Here is a 19369-nt window from a genome sequence, read left to right as displayed (position 1 = left end):
TTCGACACAATTGCCACAACATTTGAACTTATAGTTAAAATTTGAGTTGGTTTATTATATCCCCTTCAGCTGAATTCAGCTTCGCTACAGACCATGGACAGCTCGATAATAAAATCGAACTTTCGACAACCAACCAACTTCTACCTCGTTTTTTATTAACAAGGTTCCAGTTATCTAATATTGCCTCATGCGTTCAAATCATTGATTCGTCCCGGAATTGTGACCATTATTTTCGTTAGCTATGTAACGAGACTATCGAGTTACCCCTCACAAAAAAAACGAAAGAGAGCCAGCAGCAAAGAAAGCTTTTTCATGTTCAACACCTGGCAACGCTGCATTTTCGCAACAGAGCTGCTAGGCATGCAAATTTACACGTGAAATATCATCTGAAACTCCTGAAATTCAGATGTTTGCCATACAGATTTTGATAATCATGTAAACTGTTTCCAACATAATTTAGACTTTTTTGAGCTTATCAATTTTACCTCATACAATCTTTCGATATAAAAAAACGTTAAGAACTGCAATTCACCTCCTTGATAAATTTGGTTTTCAACGTTAGTTTGAAAAGGCAAACAATCTGCCAACCCTGGTACGTTGTGTTTTGTGTGCGGCCATCTTTGCTTTGTGGGGCGCAGGCAGGCTGAAGAAGATTCAACTTTGCTGCGGAAAATACGGGTGAGTGCGTGCGTGCGTGTAATCTTCCATTGAATTTCGATCCATCGGAGCCTGAACTTTGTTCGGAACTAATTGCTTTTTGTATTCGCGGGCGGCAAGTGTCCCCTTAAGCTGCCAACGTTATGTGATTTCCGACTAGTGTCCAGTGTGCGGTGGATTCCCCCGGAAGTAGTGAAACTAGTTTTTTTTTGCTTCTGCCAATATGATAGGTGCTAAAAGTGCTGGAAAGTTTGTTGAAAAATCGCTGGGTTTTTCCGGTGTGAAGTTAACACATGTTTAATCGCCTTTTAACAGATTGTGCTTTGTTTTATTTTTGCGTTCGATTACCGCGGAACGGTTGTTTTGTGTCTTCCGGGAAGAAAAACTTACCTTTGCCCTTTCTGCAGTCATTGCTCGCATTAGCTTCTTCACTGTTCGTGCCTCCTTGGCATTGTTTGTGTAACATTTTTGCCATCAAACGATTCCATGACCCCGAAAAGTGGGGAAATTCTCACGATCTGCTCTACATTCGAAACGAAGATCGTCTTGTTTTGCTTCAATTTGCTCAGTGTTGTACCGAATCATTTCGATCTTCTTTATGTGTTTTTGTCTGTTTAATCCAGTTTCATCATCCTCATCGTGCTGAGCTGTGTCCCTCTTTCTGCACCTAATGGCCTCCGACGACAAAGTGCTCGACGCAACACGAGAAGGCTAAAAAACGTGAAGCGAAAGAAAATATTAACAACCGCGTATGAGGAAAAAAAGTCGACGCAAAAAGCGAAAAAGGCAGCACAAGTACTGTCCATCAGTTTACTGGTTTTGATTACGATTTTGTTTTTATATGCCGTGGTTTTTAGTACGGAACGCCGAATAAGTTCACCAACGAAAAGTGAAATTTTTGTTCAACTCTGAGCGATTCCCGAACCGTGGCTCCTTCGGAATGTGTGCGTCCGATGGGGACGATTGCTGAAGCAACAATCCTGTTATTTTTCTTTTAACTGATAACCGGAAGAAGCCGCGATTAATGGTCAGAAAATTTCTGGATGGAGCTTGTTTAAGCCGATTTAGTGATACGAGGAGATTGGGAATCAGCTGTTATTTGTTTGGGTAAGTAGTGTGCGAAGCGCTTGCAAACATAGCCAAAACTGTGGCGCTTTTTAATACCTGCTAATAACTAATCAAAATAGCGACATTTGTACAGTAAATGTTATTTATTTCATTTCAAACAAGAATTCCGTCAAAAAACTGTCACTGTGACAATTATCGTCAAACCAAACTCACAGGTAAAAAAAAAATTACCAAAAACCTTTTTTGGCACAGGAACAACAAGGTATCGCAGTAGGCGGATGTTGGCTTTCCTGCATATCTGTGCATGGCATGGTCGCATGTCGTTGATTTGTTACACGTGGAAATTCAACCTTGAAACTTTTCTTTAGTATCTGTCACGACAGGCAATGGCTTGTGAAATCAGAAATCCGCTCTCCACCCTGACGTTGCAGAAGTACATACTGAAATTTTATTTAGAAACGTCAAAATTGGAACTTTGTCCTACCTATCATATTCAATCTACATCGCTCCATAAGATTTTCATGATTTTTTTTTTGGTCCATGGAGCATGGTTTGTCAAAGCAACATTTCGACAACATCTGCATACTCCGTTCACCGCGAATACTGATTGATCTTTAGAAAGCAAGCTACTTGCAACTGAAATTGAAAGTCCTCAAAGAGAGTATTTAATGGGACTTGCTCACCTAACATTGAGAGTTCATCGTTTGAATGGATCTTCATTTGATCAAGTTGAGGTTGAACTAACCGGATGATGTGGAAGAATGTTGTAGCTGACATTGCCGATTCTTTCAAGCCCGACACCGGCCACACAAACAATAACTCGTCAGGTGACAAAAACAATCCAAGAGCCTTAACTTGGAATTGACTTTCGTTGCTCGTTACTATTTCGTTTTTGCATCTACAACGACCAGATGGTAGTATCCATCCAATTGACTCGCAAAATCCAAACGAAGACGTTTTCATGAAACAACGGCAGCCAGTCAGGGCTTTGGGTTTGATTGAGGAGGATATTTTGTAGAACTTGCACAACCTTAATATCTCCGAACGTAGTCATCGATGCCATTGTCGATTCGTGGCCAGAAAACGATGCCTCGAACAATTGCTTTTGATCGCTCGATTCTCATGGGAACAATGACTTGACCCATCATCATCACGCAGCCACTAATTACCGAGTGGTATTCGACGATCAAAGAACGGTCTTACAGTCGGAAGGTTTTGTAGAGTGTCTACAATCCGGAATTGACGTCTGTCTCGAAGCGAACCATTGCGATTACTGCTTCCTCGTCTGGATTCTCATGGTTATTGATCTGGCGTGAAAGAACATCTGATATTCAAAATTATTTATTGACATGAACTCAATATCGTACGTAGCCTAATAGTGTTAGTGCCCAACGCTGTGTGAACCGGAATTCCATTTTTACATCCGAAATTTTTCAACGACGGTTAATGGTCAGTTTGCAGTCTAAAAAGCCGGCCTCGAAGCATGCAATGGAAATTAGTACTAACGCAAGTGTTTCCTTCTCAATCTAACTGTAGTTTTGCTCAGCTTGATTGAGCGATTTCTGCAGTCGTAAAAAGCAAAGCCTTGGTGCTACATTCCGATTCGGAGCTCGACCTTCTTTTTATTAATACACAGACTTCGCAGTCAACTGTTTAGTGTACAGGACAATTGCGGAGCTAGCGCTACGATCCTACTAGCACTAATAGTCTTCTCCCGTGCCGAGACTCGTACCTACGACGACTGGCTTGTTTAGCAAGCATCGTACTTTTGGACCAGCTGGGAGAGCTGGGAGATCCATGATGCTAAAAACATGTTTAGTGCAGAGGCGACGCGTGACCAAGTGGGCTAGCTGTTCAATCAACATTTGCAACACTAAAACAACAGTATCGTGATAACAGTTTCGAAAATTTCTATCTCTCTACATTTATCTATATGGCAAAGAAATTCTACGGTCTATTATGACCGCGAGTTTTCCGATAATTTTCTCGTATAATAATGATATCTGCATCATTTCATAGAGGAAATCTTTATCCACATTTATCACATCATGATTCTCAATGATCGGTTTTAGTCGTAAATAACTCTGGATCCGTCGAAGGACTAGAAAAGTTCGCTCGACGGATGGCGTTGTGATATGCAATGTCAGTATCATTCAGGTTTTTTCCAACGATAATTCGCATGATGATTTTCGCTTGAGTAAAAAACCTATCTTTGTTCAATGCTAAAGCGTTTCTTTTGACGATGCTGAAATTTTAAACTAAAAAGAAAGCAGCGCGTAAGAAGACAAACGTTCAAGTTTTCGAATGAACAAAATGGGTGTAGAGGTTTGAATGAAACTATACATCGACGGAAGAATTCCACCGCATTGACAGAAATAATGAATGAATTTGCTCGTTTTTCATTTGCACTACGAAAGCTCTGAATATGGATCTGCGAACTCTCGCGGCCACGTGGTCTCTCTCAAATTTTAATGACGTCGAGAGAAGAAACAGAAAGGCATAACGAAACAGATTACCAGACACTAAAGAGAGGTGGTGTGTAATGAATGTTTTCTCTCGCTGACATCGGTTTTGTTCAGCAGAAAGCTTGAACCAAAAATGTCATTTTTACGCGAGGCGTCGCATTAGTAGTGGTGAGCATAAATGACTGCGTCTACCCTGCCGCACTTGAAGGTGCAGAGAAGTGTGTGCAGAGAAGTGAACGACGGTTAGTTCAGGTGAAAGGTCTGAACAAACGGTAGTCATTATTGCGTGTGGGTTGCGTTGCGTGTGTGTTGTATGGCGTAGTCTGAAATGTAGCCCATCAGGTTACATTCTTCACGGTGCATACATTTCCACTATGTAGAAAATAAAATAAGGATGTTCGGGATAACATTGAAATTACAAATAAATTACTCCGATGATGTGTGAAAAAATCACTTTTTTCTGAGATTGTCTACCTGTCCTATGAACAGGTTGAACAGGTGGACGAGACGCCTCTGTTTTAGTGGAAATGTCTTCAGGCGTTGAAAGAGGGTAGTGGTTTGTTTCTAACATCGCATTCAGTGCAGTAGAGTAATCGGCGCAGATGCGTACCTTGCTACCTGGCTTTAAGAACAAGATCAGAGCTGCTCAGTCAGAAAATCGACGCGTAATGATGTCCAAACGTTGAAGTCGTTCCAACTCCCAACTTCTATCCTACTTATTGTGAAGCGTGGAATGGAATTGGTCGTTTTTATAGAAACCAAATCTAAACCATCTTTGAAAACTTTGGGAAACCGAGTGAGGACGTGCTGATCATCACGGAGAAAATTGGAAAGTTTCTTTTTATTGCAATGTGCTACAAGCGGCTTCAACGAGAGGTTGACATTTCAGCGGTTCTCCAGATGCGATTGTGGCTTTTATTTGCGTGGAATTGAATAGGTTTACCAAATTGATTCTATACTGCTTGCGAGACCACAGAAATATTGAAACCACAGTCGAGCTGAAGTTCTGCTTGAACACCGTTGTTGTTGACGGTCAAGTACCTCGTAAGGTTCCGAACATGCTTTACTGACTGAACAATCTTCATGTGTGCTTTCTTGTCTCTCTTTCGCTGACATTCTTATCGTCTGCGGACGTTGGTGCAGGAGCAATGCTAGAAAATGACTATGAGTTTAAGCATCACTTCCGGTTCCAACGGGGTTTCCGGATCGTCCAACTTCCCAGCCATCGAACATTTGAGGGAAGGCCTCTGGGAAGTTATCAAACCGAAGATAAAAGAAAACGGAACCGTTGAAGCGATAGACGAGCGAAGGGATTTGCAAGCCCGCTTGAAGGTAATCCTGCTCCTTAATCCATGATCCATGATCATGGCGTTGGAGAATTCCGGAGTTGCCATTATATATGACTTCGTTAAGACCAAACTTCTCCAGAGGCAAACATTGCTTTGCAGCAAGAAAAATAGTCAAATGAAGCGAAATAAAAAAAAAAGAAGCAAGTAAAGCAACCATCTTCATCCAAAGGCCCGAAGTGCAGGAAATGTGCTGGATTCGGACACATCTGCAAGGGCGGAAGAAGAGTGTGTACTGACGAGTTCCGATAAAAAACAAAGGGCTATCGTCTGTACGATCCAAATAAGAAGACCACAATCACTCGTGAAGTCGTTTTCCTGAACGAATGCGTTCCATTTGAAACAGCGTGCCCCGAGTCGCGGCCTATGAAGTCATGAAGTACGTTAGACTAGATATCGAAGATCCGGTTGAAACTGTACTTGAGTCGGCACTCTCGACTGCAGCACTCTGCGAATCGGAGTCTAAAGACGATTATGATAAAGAAAATGATACAAGAGACGATAGCGAAACCAGTACATGTACATTGAACGACCTTGTGTTTCCTCCGCGACATTCTACACAACCACCTAGATCAAAGGTGTCGAGGCCCAGTGGAGTACAATAACATTCGCCTTAATAACACAGGCCTTTCTGCTATCCCACTTTCATAGCCAATCCCCGATAGAGACTCGAGCGACTGCTCTGGTTTTCTTTGATGATGAAGACACCAACGAAGGTTTCGTGGCGGAAGTTGAGAACCACAAACTGGATGCGGCTCTTTGACGTTTTCGCCTGAAACGATCAATGTGTATACATCGCGAACAAAGGATGCAAGATGATGGTTGTTGCAATATATGTCGACGATCTGATGATATTCTGCAACGATTCCATATGAAAGACCAACTAAAGCAACATCTCTCTGGCTGCTTCCGGAAGTAAGATCTTGGACAAGCGCAACACTGCCTTAGAATCGAAATCGGAAATGCCAATGACGTTCAGCTTGGACCAGGAAGCCTACACAGAGTCGATTCTGGAGCGGTTCAACATGGAACGATGTAAACCAGCAAAGGTGCTGATCAACAGCAGTGAGAAGTTTCCCAAGATGCGATCCCGAAAGATGACCATGAATCTTGCTGCTATGAAGAATATTCTGTAACAGGAAGCAGTCGAGTGTCTATTAAGGATGCTGATTTATTAAAAAAAAAGGAAACCATTTTCTCATTCATACTGCCGTTCCAAACATAGTTTTTTTTCACACAACATTTATTTGACACGGCACAATACAAATTAATGTTTTACGGAGCCAATTAAATCTAATGTCTTATGGTCTAAAATATCTTATAAGCTAAAGGCAAATTTTTTATCCTCGCTGCCGACTACGAGCTGAAACTAAATCTATTACTAAAACTAACATGGTTTTTTTTTTATCCGAGATTCGTTTCGCTGTTAAATGGGCACCTTGATGCTCTTCAAGTAGCTATAAACAAGTAGCATGTATTCCAAGCATAGTTGTCCCAGCGTGTATGAGGTTTATGTAGAACATTGGACAACTCTAATTGGAACGGCAGTATAGTTTTTAGTGGTGACATTGCTGTGTTCGAGTAGTACTCGAAAACGTATTCAACCAGAGTCGCACTTTGTTATGAAAATTGCCCAAATTTCATGATCCTGGCAATAATTTTTCCCATTTTATTATTTTTCATTAAAACATTTGTGAAAAAATAGGCATTTTCGCGCGCCCGAGGAAGATTCGACAGAGGTGTCTCAATTCCAAACAGATATTTTGTGGATAAGAATTCTAATTCTGAGATGACAAGTGTATTTAAGGATCAACTCCTGAGGTATTCAACATACCTTTTTGCACTTTGAAAAATCAGGAAAGTTTGGGTTTTTTCAAAGTGTGTGTAGCCTTTTTCTATTGAAATAACGTTATAGCTTTCTGATAGGTCAGCGCTTCTTAACCTTTTTTTCTCCGCGTACCCCTTGGCGATATTTTTCATATCGATTGTACCCCCTGGTTTGAAATGTTCTCGCAGAGTGGGAGAGAGTAGTGGTAAATCATGTTGTGGGAGTCTAGTTAAGGTTGCAAATTGAACTATGGTTTATTTGATTGCTACAGTTATGTTTTAAGAGCAAGATTGAACAACAAAATAAATATTACAAAGAAAAATTGCTTTGTCCGCCATTACTGATTTTTTTCGCGTACCCCCTGAAGGCTTTCGAGTACCCCCAGGGGTACGCGTACCCCAGGTTGAGAACAGCTGTGATAGGTAGACGGAGGATGTAAGCGAATTGGATGAACGAAATATGTGGGCAGTCAATATTACCTTATAGAGAGAATTGACTAAAATATAGAGTCGGATGAAGAACAATCACGCGTAAAATTGAACGTGGATTGTAAAACCAGTTTATTGATGTTGATGCGACGCGTTACAAGACACAACACTTATTGTTCTTACACAAAATAAACGCATTGAAACTCACTTTTAAAAATCGACCGGTTTCGGGCTACGTGTTGCCCATCATCAGGACCCGTGTCCAACTGCTTACGATGCTGTTCGCACGGTTTCACGTAGTAGTTTCAAAGTGAAGAGAACTACTTTATCCTGAGGTTGGTTAGGTTAAAGCGATTCGACGTTATCGGTGGGTCATCTTCTTTCATTAATTTTTCAGCAGGATTGATGATGTGAAGGGACTCGCTCATTTCAAGATGGCTTGACAAAGTATTTTTTTTAATTCTTTTAGCACCAATATTTAGTGGTTAATTTGTGGTTTCGAAATCCAATTTGTGGTAATTTGTGGTTGAGTAATTTCTGAGAAATTTTCAGAAAACTGAGTCAAGCCATCTCTGAAAATGATTTCGCTTCAAATGAATCGGACAACGATGATATATACATCAATCGAAAGCTCTTAATTTGTGGTTCACGAAAATGTAGTTTTTGTAGGCATAGTTCATATTAAAATAATTAAAAAACTATTATTTAAATTTTTGAACATTGTTTACCTCTTGTTGTCTACACCGACCGTACACGGCGTTGGATGAGCATAATACTGGCACCTGCCGATGTTAGTGCTAGTGGGTTATCTAGAACATATCGACAGTCGTTCATATACACTAAGGTCGTTTTTTACGCGGGGGATGCGTTCCAAATTTGTATGGGTCCGCGTAAAAAACGACTTTTTTGAGTTGCAAATATAACAAACAAAACCGTCCTAAAACGTTAAAACCTCGTTTGAATATGATAGTGGCCAATCTAGAGACCAAAATTCAATATTTTAAATGTTGAGTATTTACACCAAAAATTGTGATTTTTTTTAAAAACTGATATATGATCACTCGTGGCCTAAAACGGAAAACGTGATTGAAATGAGGTCGATATCTTCTACCGTTTTTGAGTAATGGAGGAAAGCAACCCGCGTAAAAAGCGACCTTACTGTATACGACATACAGTTGTCGCTGCCGTTGAAAGCTTTTTTGTTTTATTATTCAGGGGGGAGGTTGTAGTAGCATATTCCTGAGACGAGAAAATATCGAATTTTAATTCTAGTCAGGACTCACACCTTTGGGCATTTACCATGCGTTTCAACCGTTCCCTGCAGTTCTAAGGCCCATTCCCGATCTTCAGGCATCATTCCGGTTTCTAAAATACCCAACAGTCGAATTGCTTCTAAAATACCCAACAGTACAGTTGCGTAATTAATATTATTATTATATTTATCGAAACAAAAATTGTTTTTTATTATTATCAGGCTGTAATTTATTCCAAGAGTTAAAACGTATGTGCTAATAGATTTTAACATATAATAGATTTTGTATGAGAAAGACCAGATCACACCCCTTGGTGTATTAATTTACGTAAAACACACGGAGGCTTGTCAACTACAAATATCTGCTAATTGATCAACATTTGCATTTCGCAGCAAATCTGCACATATAGTATCCCTGCTGTTTACATACTGTTTCACCTAGGAATACTCAGAGGAAGAGATTCGCGGTGAAAAAAATCGCCAATTCGGCAACTGGGTTTCATATGTCAGAGGTGCCAGATCTCTTCTCAAAGCGCAATGTTGACTAACATTCAACTTGTATAATCGGTGGTGACGGTGAAAGTCCTTAAGAATAGTGAAGTGCTTCGCGAAAACTGTTGAGGTGATATATTTTATGCTTATGTTTAATTTTATACACCTTCACTTATTTTATTACCTATACACAAGGTATGATGAACTCCGGGTAAAATCACTCATTCATTGGCAATAGAACAAAAAATCGTATAGAAATGAACACGTTCTTTTTTGTACCTGATTGCAATACCTCTCAATGTGGTGTTACCTTTCTTGTTCGTTTGGCTCCAATTTTGACGGTTCGTTTGGCTCACCGCATATCTCTCCCTCTGAGTATCTCTAGTTTGACCATACTCATCGCTACACGAAAGCTTTCTGAGAAAAAATCATCTTGATGGTCTACCAGCGCCGCGTACGGTCGGTGTTAACAACAAGAGGTATACAATGTTCAAAAATTTAAATAATAGTTTTTTAATTATTTTATTATGAAGTATGCCTACAAAAACTACATTTTCGTGAACCACAAATTAAGAGCTTTCGATTGATGTATATATCATCGTTGTCCGATTCATTTGAAGCGAAATCATTTTCAGAGAAGGCTTGACTCAGTTTTCTGAAAATTTCTCAGAAATTACTCAACCACAAATTACCACAAATTGGATTTCGAAACCACAAATTACCCACTAAATATTGGTGCTAAAAGAATTTAAAAAAAATACTTTGTCAAGCCATCTTGAAATGAGCAAGGGACTCCCAGGCGTTTAAATGTATTTTCCTTACCGTTTTTATAAGCATAGAATTCAGTCAATATTGTGTTCCGTGTTCGTCGTGTGAGCCGTTACTACCGATTTATTTTGTTTCTGATTTTCCTCAGCATTTTTCAGCATCCTTCTGGAGAGTTTTCATTTTTCGACGAGTTTAACCAATATTAACAGAAAAATAGTCATGGCAAAGAATTCAATAAATTCCAGACTGCTAATTAGGAGGAATCTTATCCTTTCTTTGCACAAAAGGTCCTGTAAAGTGCTTTCACTTTTTTTACAACCTTTGGGCCGTATCATTTGAGGGTGGATTTAATCGGGTTTGTCACTTTCGGGTAAAACGGTCAATTAAATTGTTTCACTACTTTTTCTATTGGTCCCAGTGTAGTGATGTTATGCTGATGCTTCTTTCGTTCATGTGTTTTCAGTATTTTATCGGTAAACACATTTTCGTAACCGTTTATTCCCGCCGCTTCATAAATACGGTTTTTCTCTTCGGTAAACTCAAGTAAAGTGAAAGGCAGCCTGTTTTTGTGCGCCGAAGTGGTTTGAGTCCGATGTAATATAGTGATCCGTAGGAGTCGGTTAACGGTAAATGTCGAAATTAAGCGTGTGGTCGTTTTCCTTTCTGGTTATCAATAAATCCAGAAACGGTAGTTTTCCGGCCGCCTCCTTTTCTACGGTGAATTTGATTGATTCGTGCCGAGAGTTGAGCATGTTTAGAGTCTGTTCTAGATGGCGATTCCACTGGCATGGAACTTATTGTTGTATACTTATTGTTTTCTGCATTGGCTTTAAAATTGCTCACAAAAAGATAGATTCGCCACAAGAGATGAGAGCTTACTCCCCATACTTAATCCAAAATTTTGCTTGTAGAACTTCCCTCTGAATGTGAAAAAATCTGCTTAGTACATACCTCAGCCACCAGCATGGACGCTTGAATGTGGCTGGGCGGTGTTCGATGACGTTCCGAATGGCGGTGGAGGCTGCTTGAAGTATCGCCGACAGGTACGCTCGGGAACAAAACCGCGACCTTGACGGATACTTAGATCTCGCCTCGTCTCAAGTTGAATTTTTCGCACTTTTTCCTGCATAGCTTTGCAGTGTAATTATTGTGCGTGATGTCCACACGTGTGAGATAGTACACCATAGTTCATTGTCTCGCAAGAGAGAGATTTCAGATTTCACCGGAGTGCTTTCAGAAAGCTCAGTAGATAAAAATCGTTTGTCGCTCTCTTCTAGCATGAGCGTTGATTTGCTCTTTAGTGTGGGAGCAGTTGTTTTCGCAGTGCAAGATGTTCTCCTGCACTTTAGAGGTTTTCTGAGGAGGAAAGATAAGCATGCCTAGGGGTACGCAAAAGCCTTCAGGGGATATGCGGAAGAAAAATGGCGTAGTAATGGCGGACAAAGCAATTTTTCTTTATTACGTTCGCGGTAAAAAAAATTGACTTTTCCAGATGGTGATGAAAAAAAAACTTAGATAGATAATTCAGTTGGAAAAACTTCCCATCAATGGTAATTATAATATCTTATCTGCAATAAAATTCTACGCCCTTGTGAGCGGCCTTCCGGCAGTTAACCAGAAGGTTTTCCATGGGGGACGAAAATATGCGTGTAGGCATGTTTTTCGGCTGTTTCTTGTTTTTTTTTTATTAATTACTCCTCCGTTTTCGTGACAAAATTGTTGGAATAGATCTTGCGCTCTTAGTTTACCCAGAAATTCTCGATGGGACGCAGCTGGGGGACGTTGGGCGAATTCGCCGACTTCGGTACCACATCGATATTCAGCCGCTCCATCTCCTCCAACGATCGCTTCGAGTAGTGGGCCGACGTCAAATCTGAACAGAACACCGCGTCTTCGCCCTTATGGTATTTCTTGATGAATGACGCATTTTCTGGCAGGCACTTCGTACAGAAAATTTCCCCGTTCACGGCCAGCCCGGAGCGAAAGGAGAGCAGCTTTGACATCCCTTTCTCGCTGATTGTCAGCCACAGCAGCACCTTCTTGGGGAACTTGGTGTGTGAAATAAATTTTACCTCGGAGCTCACTTCCTTCGTGGGAGAAGTGAAATACGAAGTACCCTGCCAGTCGTTGCTATCCAGGGTGAGGTAGGTCTCGTTGTCCATCACCACTGCCACCTCGCGATTCGCCGGGAACATTAACTTGACAATCTTATCCAACCGCTGTCGCTGCGTGATTGCCTGCAGCTCCGAGACCAGTTGACGGGACTGTCGCTTCGTGACTTGTATGTCCATGTCTTCCAGATACTTTTTCACTGTTTTACCGCATACACCAACCTCCCGGCCAAGTGCACGCAGCGATTCAGCCACTCTTCCCTCGGTCTTCCTCTTCAGCATCCTTTGAAGCTTCTTGTCGCTCAGGGTCGTTGGCCGTTCGGAACCGGTCTTTCTTTCGATGCTCTGATCATTGTATAATAGTGTCAAGATGTTGTAGATGCCGGAACGAGCATACCCGGCGTCCACAAAGTGCCGCACGATGCGCGTTTTTGACGCGGCCGGGTACCTTCTTTGAACGCGCACACTTCTGAACGGGGTAGCTTCACTTTTTTCGCCATCACAGTTAGAGTTTGACTGATAACTCATGGATTACTATGATTGATGATGCTTGAGTAGTTTCGTCAGTGCGGTTGAAGGTAAACCCTTGAAAAATCGGCAATTTTTGTCCATTTTTTTTACCGCAAACATTAGTATCGTGCAATATGAATATGAAAGAGAAGAATGCAATTTTTCTATTATTGTGAAATGATTCTGGAAATTTTATTAAGTATGTCTTATTTTACGGGAAATATCAACTTGATTTGCTGAAATAGTCATTGAAAAAGAAAAGAAATTTCATTTTCTGATGTCGATAGCTAATCGTAATCCTTTTTCCTATCGTTGTACCGATTATTCAATTGTTGACTATAAGCTTTTACTACGTACGTATGGCAATAAAATTTGATATCGAGTGTAAGATTAACCCTCTAGTGTCCAAGTTAATTTTTAGACGGGCTTCGGTAAAATCACTATGAATCATTATAAACACTTTACAAGTATTTATTGAAGCTTTTTAGAGATTTGACTGAAGCCCGCCAAATGGCGGCATTGGGCACTAGAGGGTTAAAGTGGCTTGAAGCACTTTTACTCATATGCAGTAATTACCGCCAATTTTTTGGGCGGTGAAAGTTATTCATTAATCTGTTCCATGGCTATTGATAAATACCAAAATAATTTGCCTGGCTTTGTCCCCAAACGCAGTATAAGATTAACTGAAGGTATATTCGTTGGAGGTGATTGTTTAGTCAACTCTAAATAGGAGTTGCTTGTAATTTGTTTTTGCAGGTCGACACTCTGATGAACTTTCTTTCAGAACCCAAAACAAACAAATTAGACAGGTAGAGTGAGTTTATTTCGCTAGCTTTCTTAAGTGAATTGCATACCTATGTTATGAACGAAACTTGTTCGAGAAGGTGCTTTCTTGGGTAGGCAACAGTAATAATATACCTAATTGAAAAACAATTTAAGGTCTGCATAAAACTGAAATAGATTCAATTTCTAATTTCTACTCTATACTGAATTGAAGTGAGTGTATGTTTGATAATTATTAACTCATTGCATTATCTTTCCAGCGAATGCCGAAACGTGCCAGCCTTTGGCTAGGTCGTGACGGGCAACTTTAAGCCTGAGGATTTTCCGCAACTGAATCAATTGGATTACGATTTATTTAAGAGAAAAAACAAAACCATGTGGAGCAATAGTAATGGGTCCGCTGGTGGTGGCGGTGGGACCAACAACTCCCAGGCCAACAATAAAACGCTGGGAATGACTTCGGCCATCAGTTTGGCAGAACCGAAACCGGAAGATCTGCAGAAAACAGCCGAGCTGGGAAAGGCTCTCGAGCCGTACAACGTGTTCGAGGAGGAATCGGAACTGAATCACCGGATGGAGATTCTGGCCAAGCTGAACACCCTGGTCAAGCAGTGGGTTCGTGATGTGTCGATCGCCAAAAACATGCCCGAGGCCGTGGCGGAGAAGTTGGGTGGAAAGATATATACGTTCGGCTCGTACCGGTTGGGCGTTCACCACAAGGGAGCGGATATTGACGCGCTCTGCGTCGCACCGCGTAACATCGAACGGGCCGACTATTTTGGATCGTTCTTTGAACTGCTCAAAAAGCAACCGGAGGTGACCGAGTGCCGCGCCGTGGAAGAGGCTTTTGTACCTGTTATTAAGATGAATTTTGACGGAATCGAGATTGATTTGTTGTTCGCTCGATTGGCGCTGAAAGAAATTCCGGATAATTTCGATTTGCGGGATGATATGCTGTTGAAAAATTTGGACCCGAAATCGGTGCGCAGCCTGAACGGGTGCCGAGTAACAGATGAAATTCTGCGATTGGTTCCCAACATCGACAATTTTCGTTTGGCACTGCGTGCCATCAAGCTGTGGGCTAAAAGTAAGTAAACAAATGCTATGAATGTTAAAATGGGATTTTTAAAAATTATAATTTTTAATTTTTAGAACATGGTATCTATTCCAATTCCTTGGGTTACTTCGGAGGTGTATCGTGGGCTATGCTGGTGGCTAGAACCTGTCAACTCTACCCGAACGCAGTAGCTGCCACGTTGGTGCATAAATTTTTCTTAGTGTTCTCCCGCTGGAAGTGGCCCCAGCCAGTGCTACTCAAGCAGCCCGATAACGTTAACCTTGGCTTCCAGGTGTGGGATCCACGGGTGAACTATCAGGATCGACTCCATTTGATGCCGATTATCACGCCAGCGTATCCGCAGCAAAACTCCACATTCAACGTGTCCAGCTCGACACGAAAAGTGATGTTGAACGAGTTCAACCGGGGCATGCAGATCACGGATGAGATCATGCTCAACAAAGCCGGCTGGGATAAATTGTTCGAGGCGCCAAGTTTCTTCTTCAAGTATCGTCACTTCATTGTCCTGCTGGTGACTTCCAACAACGCAGATGATCACTTGGAGTGGTGTGGATTGGTCGAGTCTAAGATCCGTTATCTGATTTTGAATTTGGAGCGTAATCTGCACATCAATCTGGCCCACGTGAACCCAAAGTGTTTCGAGCAACACGAACACACTCCAAAGGAGCCGAAAGAAACCGACGAAGAGGTCAAACCGGTGCAGCTGTGTGCACTGTGGTTTATCGGGTTGGAGTTTGAGAGGTCTGAAAATTTAAATGTTGATTTGACCGAGAGCATCCAGAGTTTTACTGATGCAGTACACAAACATGCTGTAAGTTACTGTTAATCCCACTGTTGTTTTGGTGACTCACTTTTTTTTGTTGTATTCTACAGGTACATATAAAGCTGCTCAAGGACGGGATGAAGATCGAAGCCCGGCACGTCCGCCGAAAGCAATTGAGTCAATATTTGGACCCTAATCTGCTGAAGCGGGAGCGAAAAAATTCAGACTCAGGCGTGGTACTCGCCCTAACGGCATTAACACCGGGTGGCGGAGTCACCACCTCTCGGAAGCGTCACTCGTCCGAGATGGGACAAACGGCTAACACGTTGATAAACAAGAAAGGAAGGAACGATTCCGTGAGTGTTCCGATGCCTTTGCGAGTGAAGTGAAATGTTTTGCTCTGTTTTGTACTACTGTTTTTTTTCTACGTTTTATTGTTTTATATCCACGAACCTCTGAAGCGCCGTTCAACAGCCAACAAGTTGGGTTATAATTCATCGGGGTTTTATTCCTCTCTTTTGTGCATCGAAAAAATTGAATAATGGTTTATTGGAAAAATCGTAAGACAAAAATGTGCTAAAGTTGCAAACAACACATTATTCAATTTTCGAGCGCAAAAAGTTATTATAGAGGGAAAAATATGGTATCCCATTATCAGCAAAGTTTCATTCATATGAGAGACAGTTGCGTCCAACTGATTTACTATTTGGCATGGGACACGCCCCCTTACGTTTCAGTTCCTCCGCGATCACCAACAGTACTGATAAAGCATTTTCCCGTTTTGTGTTAAATCACAAAATCTGTGCGATTCTCTTCTTCTCTTGTGAACGGTTTTTCGTTTCAGTTTGAGCACTGCTTGTCCAACTCGTCCTCGCAGTCGTCACAATCTTCGGTGGCGGTATCGGCGTCATCGCCAAACAGCACTTCGGCAGCGGCCCTGAACAATAGCAGTAGTAGTAGTGGCGCCAACAACAGCATCTCTAGTACTAGTAATAATAGCACTGCCCCCGTCGCTGCTGAACCAGTCTATAACCACCTGAACGATAGCACTGCCAGCAGTCACGACAACAGCAACACTGTGGTAACTTTGGACGAGTCCTCGTCGGAAACGACCAGCGGCCAGTCGCAGAGTCAGCCGCAACTTCAACCCCCACAGCCACCGCAGCAGGCCGCTGCCGAAGTCGTTTGCTCATGACCGCTGAATCCGTTCCGAAAGGTGAACAATTGCCACCAGCATCCTTCACATCCACACCAGCACCCAAACAACAACAACCAGCAACACAGCGGCTATGGCTACGTTGCGAACAGTTCTAGTAGTAATAATAGTAGTAGTAAGATGACGATTGATCCTAGCGCCAACGGAAACGGAAGCTATGCGAGCGCGAGCCGAATGCAGTTAGCTGAAGTCAAATGTTAGTAGTTCAAAACAACCATCTGAGTCAATCATTACTAACAATATATTTTGGTTTTCTGTTTCAGCATCATAAAGTGACTGTAAATCTTCAAGCAGGACACTTCAACTTATCAGGTTCCGTTTCTTTAAATAACACACGCATTAACAGAACACAGTTCCCCCTTGCAACGTTGAAACAGCGTCCCACAGACGCGATCAATTGATTAACCTTCGGGTGAGGTAAGCGAAAAAGAAAGTTGTAAAAATTACTGATCGAAAGTGCAAGGGCAGTGTAGCAAAGGTAGCAAGCAAACAGGAAAATGAAACGCGACACAGAGCAAGAAATTTTATTAAATCTCATTGAAGAGTAGAACTAAAAATTTGTGACAAAAAAAAAAAAAAACAAGAACAAACCTATGATGGTTGGATGGACGGTGACTAGGAGGAGAAGTAGAGGAAAGAATAGAACATTGATCAAAGAGTAAACTATCCTTATACACTATTGAAAGCTAAACATTCTGTACATAGTAAAACTCAAAACTCAACTTTAGAGCAACTCTGCTAGAATTGTCAGGAGTTCATTTATAAGTGGATAAGACTTAAATTACAACACTATTTATATACGCGAGGAGGGAGGAGTCTGTTTCGTTTTCGAGTAAGATAATTTTCATTTAAAAAAGCACTTAGACGGCACAGCTATACGACGATATAAACTGGTAGTTTTTTTTTTGTTTGTTTCTGCAACATAGCAAAACAAACACAGCAACGATCGACCGCTTGTTATTTTCTCATTTTTATATAAACAAGAGAAAAGTAACAAACTATCCGTTATTTTCGCAAACCGCCGATAACCACTTCGATTTAGTTACTAGTAGCAGTAGTAGTAGTAGTTGTAGTGAACGACCAACGTCCCGATCCCTCCCATCTTTATTTCCCTTCAGGTGCCCCCATTTTGATCGAGTAAAAGTGCAATCATCAAAATATTAAAGCAAAAAAAATGTTGAAATTAAAACTCAAGGGTGAATATTCGATTTGTTTGAAAAAATGTATAACCATTTTAGTTCATAGCTTTCGGAAGGAAACTGTCCAGCGACAGATCGATGTGTAGACTATTGTTAGTGGCTGTTTCGATTAGCAAAAGTCCCTTTATATTTCCCCTATTTCCAACGTTAAATAACAACTATATTCGCTATAAGGATTTTCCCACTTGATAGGGAAATGAGGAGGCAGGTATGCAAAATAATATGATTAATTATTGACATGAAACAAAGCAAAACGAAAAAAACCGTTTTTATAACTTTTTCTCGATTCTGTAAATACTTTTTTCCATTGCTTTGAAAATGTGCTAAGCAGTAACTAAACACAGACGTATATTAAAAGGTAAAACTTCAATTGGGCCACCCGTAGCGGTGTGCCTTTTTTGTCAGGAGGTAACGAAAGAAGTAGGAGGGCAAATTTATGTAACTGAACTTATATTATTTTACTTAAATCAGCTAGAACAGAACACGATCGTACATGCGCTAGGGAAAGAATATTAAAAACAAAAAAACATTTTAAAAGGATTTTATTTTTATAAAATAACATCCACACAACGTGTAACGAAGATGTAATTCCTCTTGTACTAAAAAAAATGTCATAAACAAAATAAAGGTGAAGTGATTGGAAACAAAGCCTATGATTATATCTATTGCATAAAATATGAAGATACATTTCAGCAGAAGTTTATTATACAAATGGTGGAAAATTAAAGAAAACTCTCTTAAATTGTTCTGATATTCATTCGAGCATTATATTGAACGGAAACGGAAAGTGATAAAGAAAAAAAATATCCAGCAGAAAAAAAAACAAAAAATAAGCAGTGTCATTGATTAAATAAATCGTTTCGAAACTCTCTCAACTGTACGTTAAAATTACACAGAATATGTGAATAGTTCCACTTGAACCTCTTGGTGCGCGTTTCATTGACATCGCAGAGACCGTCTTTCCGGGAAAGGCTTCGTATTGGTGAGTAGGTCGTAAGCAAAAAAAAAAATGAAAAATAAAAAAAAACAGTAAATAAAAACGACCTTCCCCAGTCGAACCTTTCCAGGAGTAGAAAATTTCGATAGGAAATTGTAGCAGCTAGATCACAGGAGAACAGGAGAAGCAGAGAAACTTTGTGTAAGATTCGATGTAACGCAAACAAAACATTTCGGAGAAAGTTTCAATAAAGGCATATTTATCCACGTTTCGACAGAAAGAACAGATGGGGGTGTTTTTATTTCGCTTATGTTTGTTATTATCTGGTTTTTTTCCGAAAGCTCCTTGTGTGAAAGTTTTCCTGTGCATACCTAGTCCAATGTTTTAGGTTTTTGATTGATGAATATTGTGAGTTTTGAGATTTCAATGAGACAGCTCGAACTCTCATCCCATTCAAGTCGCAGGAGG

The 19369-nt window shown here is 40.8% G+C and overlaps 1 protein-coding gene across 4 annotated transcripts; it reads left to right on the top strand.

The window, feature by feature from the left end:
- The first annotated feature begins 571 nt into the window (after positions 1-571).
- Positions 572-19186, top strand: LOC129727263 (poly(A) polymerase type 3). Of its 4 annotated transcripts, none has more exons than XM_055684909.1 (7): positions 572-678; positions 1281-1764; positions 13969-14795; positions 14861-15597; positions 15660-15905; positions 16394-16961; positions 17029-19186. In XM_055684909.1, the coding sequence occupies exons 3-6, from the start codon at positions 14084-14086 to the stop codon at positions 16742-16744; spliced, it is 2046 nt and encodes a 681-aa protein (XP_055540884.1). In that variant the 5' UTR covers positions 572-678; positions 1281-1764; positions 13969-14083; the 3' UTR covers positions 16745-16961; positions 17029-19186. The 4 variants fall into 4 exon arrangements, with proteins under 4 accessions (XP_055540884.1, XP_055540887.1, XP_055540886.1 ...); XM_055684912.1 differs by having other exon boundaries at positions 597-678; positions 1515-1764; XM_055684911.1 differs by lacking the exon at positions 572-678 and adding an exon at positions 693-887.
- The last annotated feature ends 183 nt before the right edge of the window (positions 19187-19369 follow it).

Source organism: Wyeomyia smithii, chromosome 3, assembly GCF_029784165.1.
Source record: "Wyeomyia smithii strain HCP4-BCI-WySm-NY-G18 chromosome 3, ASM2978416v1, whole genome shotgun sequence".
In the NCBI taxonomy this organism is placed as follows: Eukaryota; Metazoa; Arthropoda; class Insecta; order Diptera; family Culicidae; genus Wyeomyia; species Wyeomyia smithii.
This window is presented reverse-complemented; position numbering and strand designations above follow the sequence as displayed.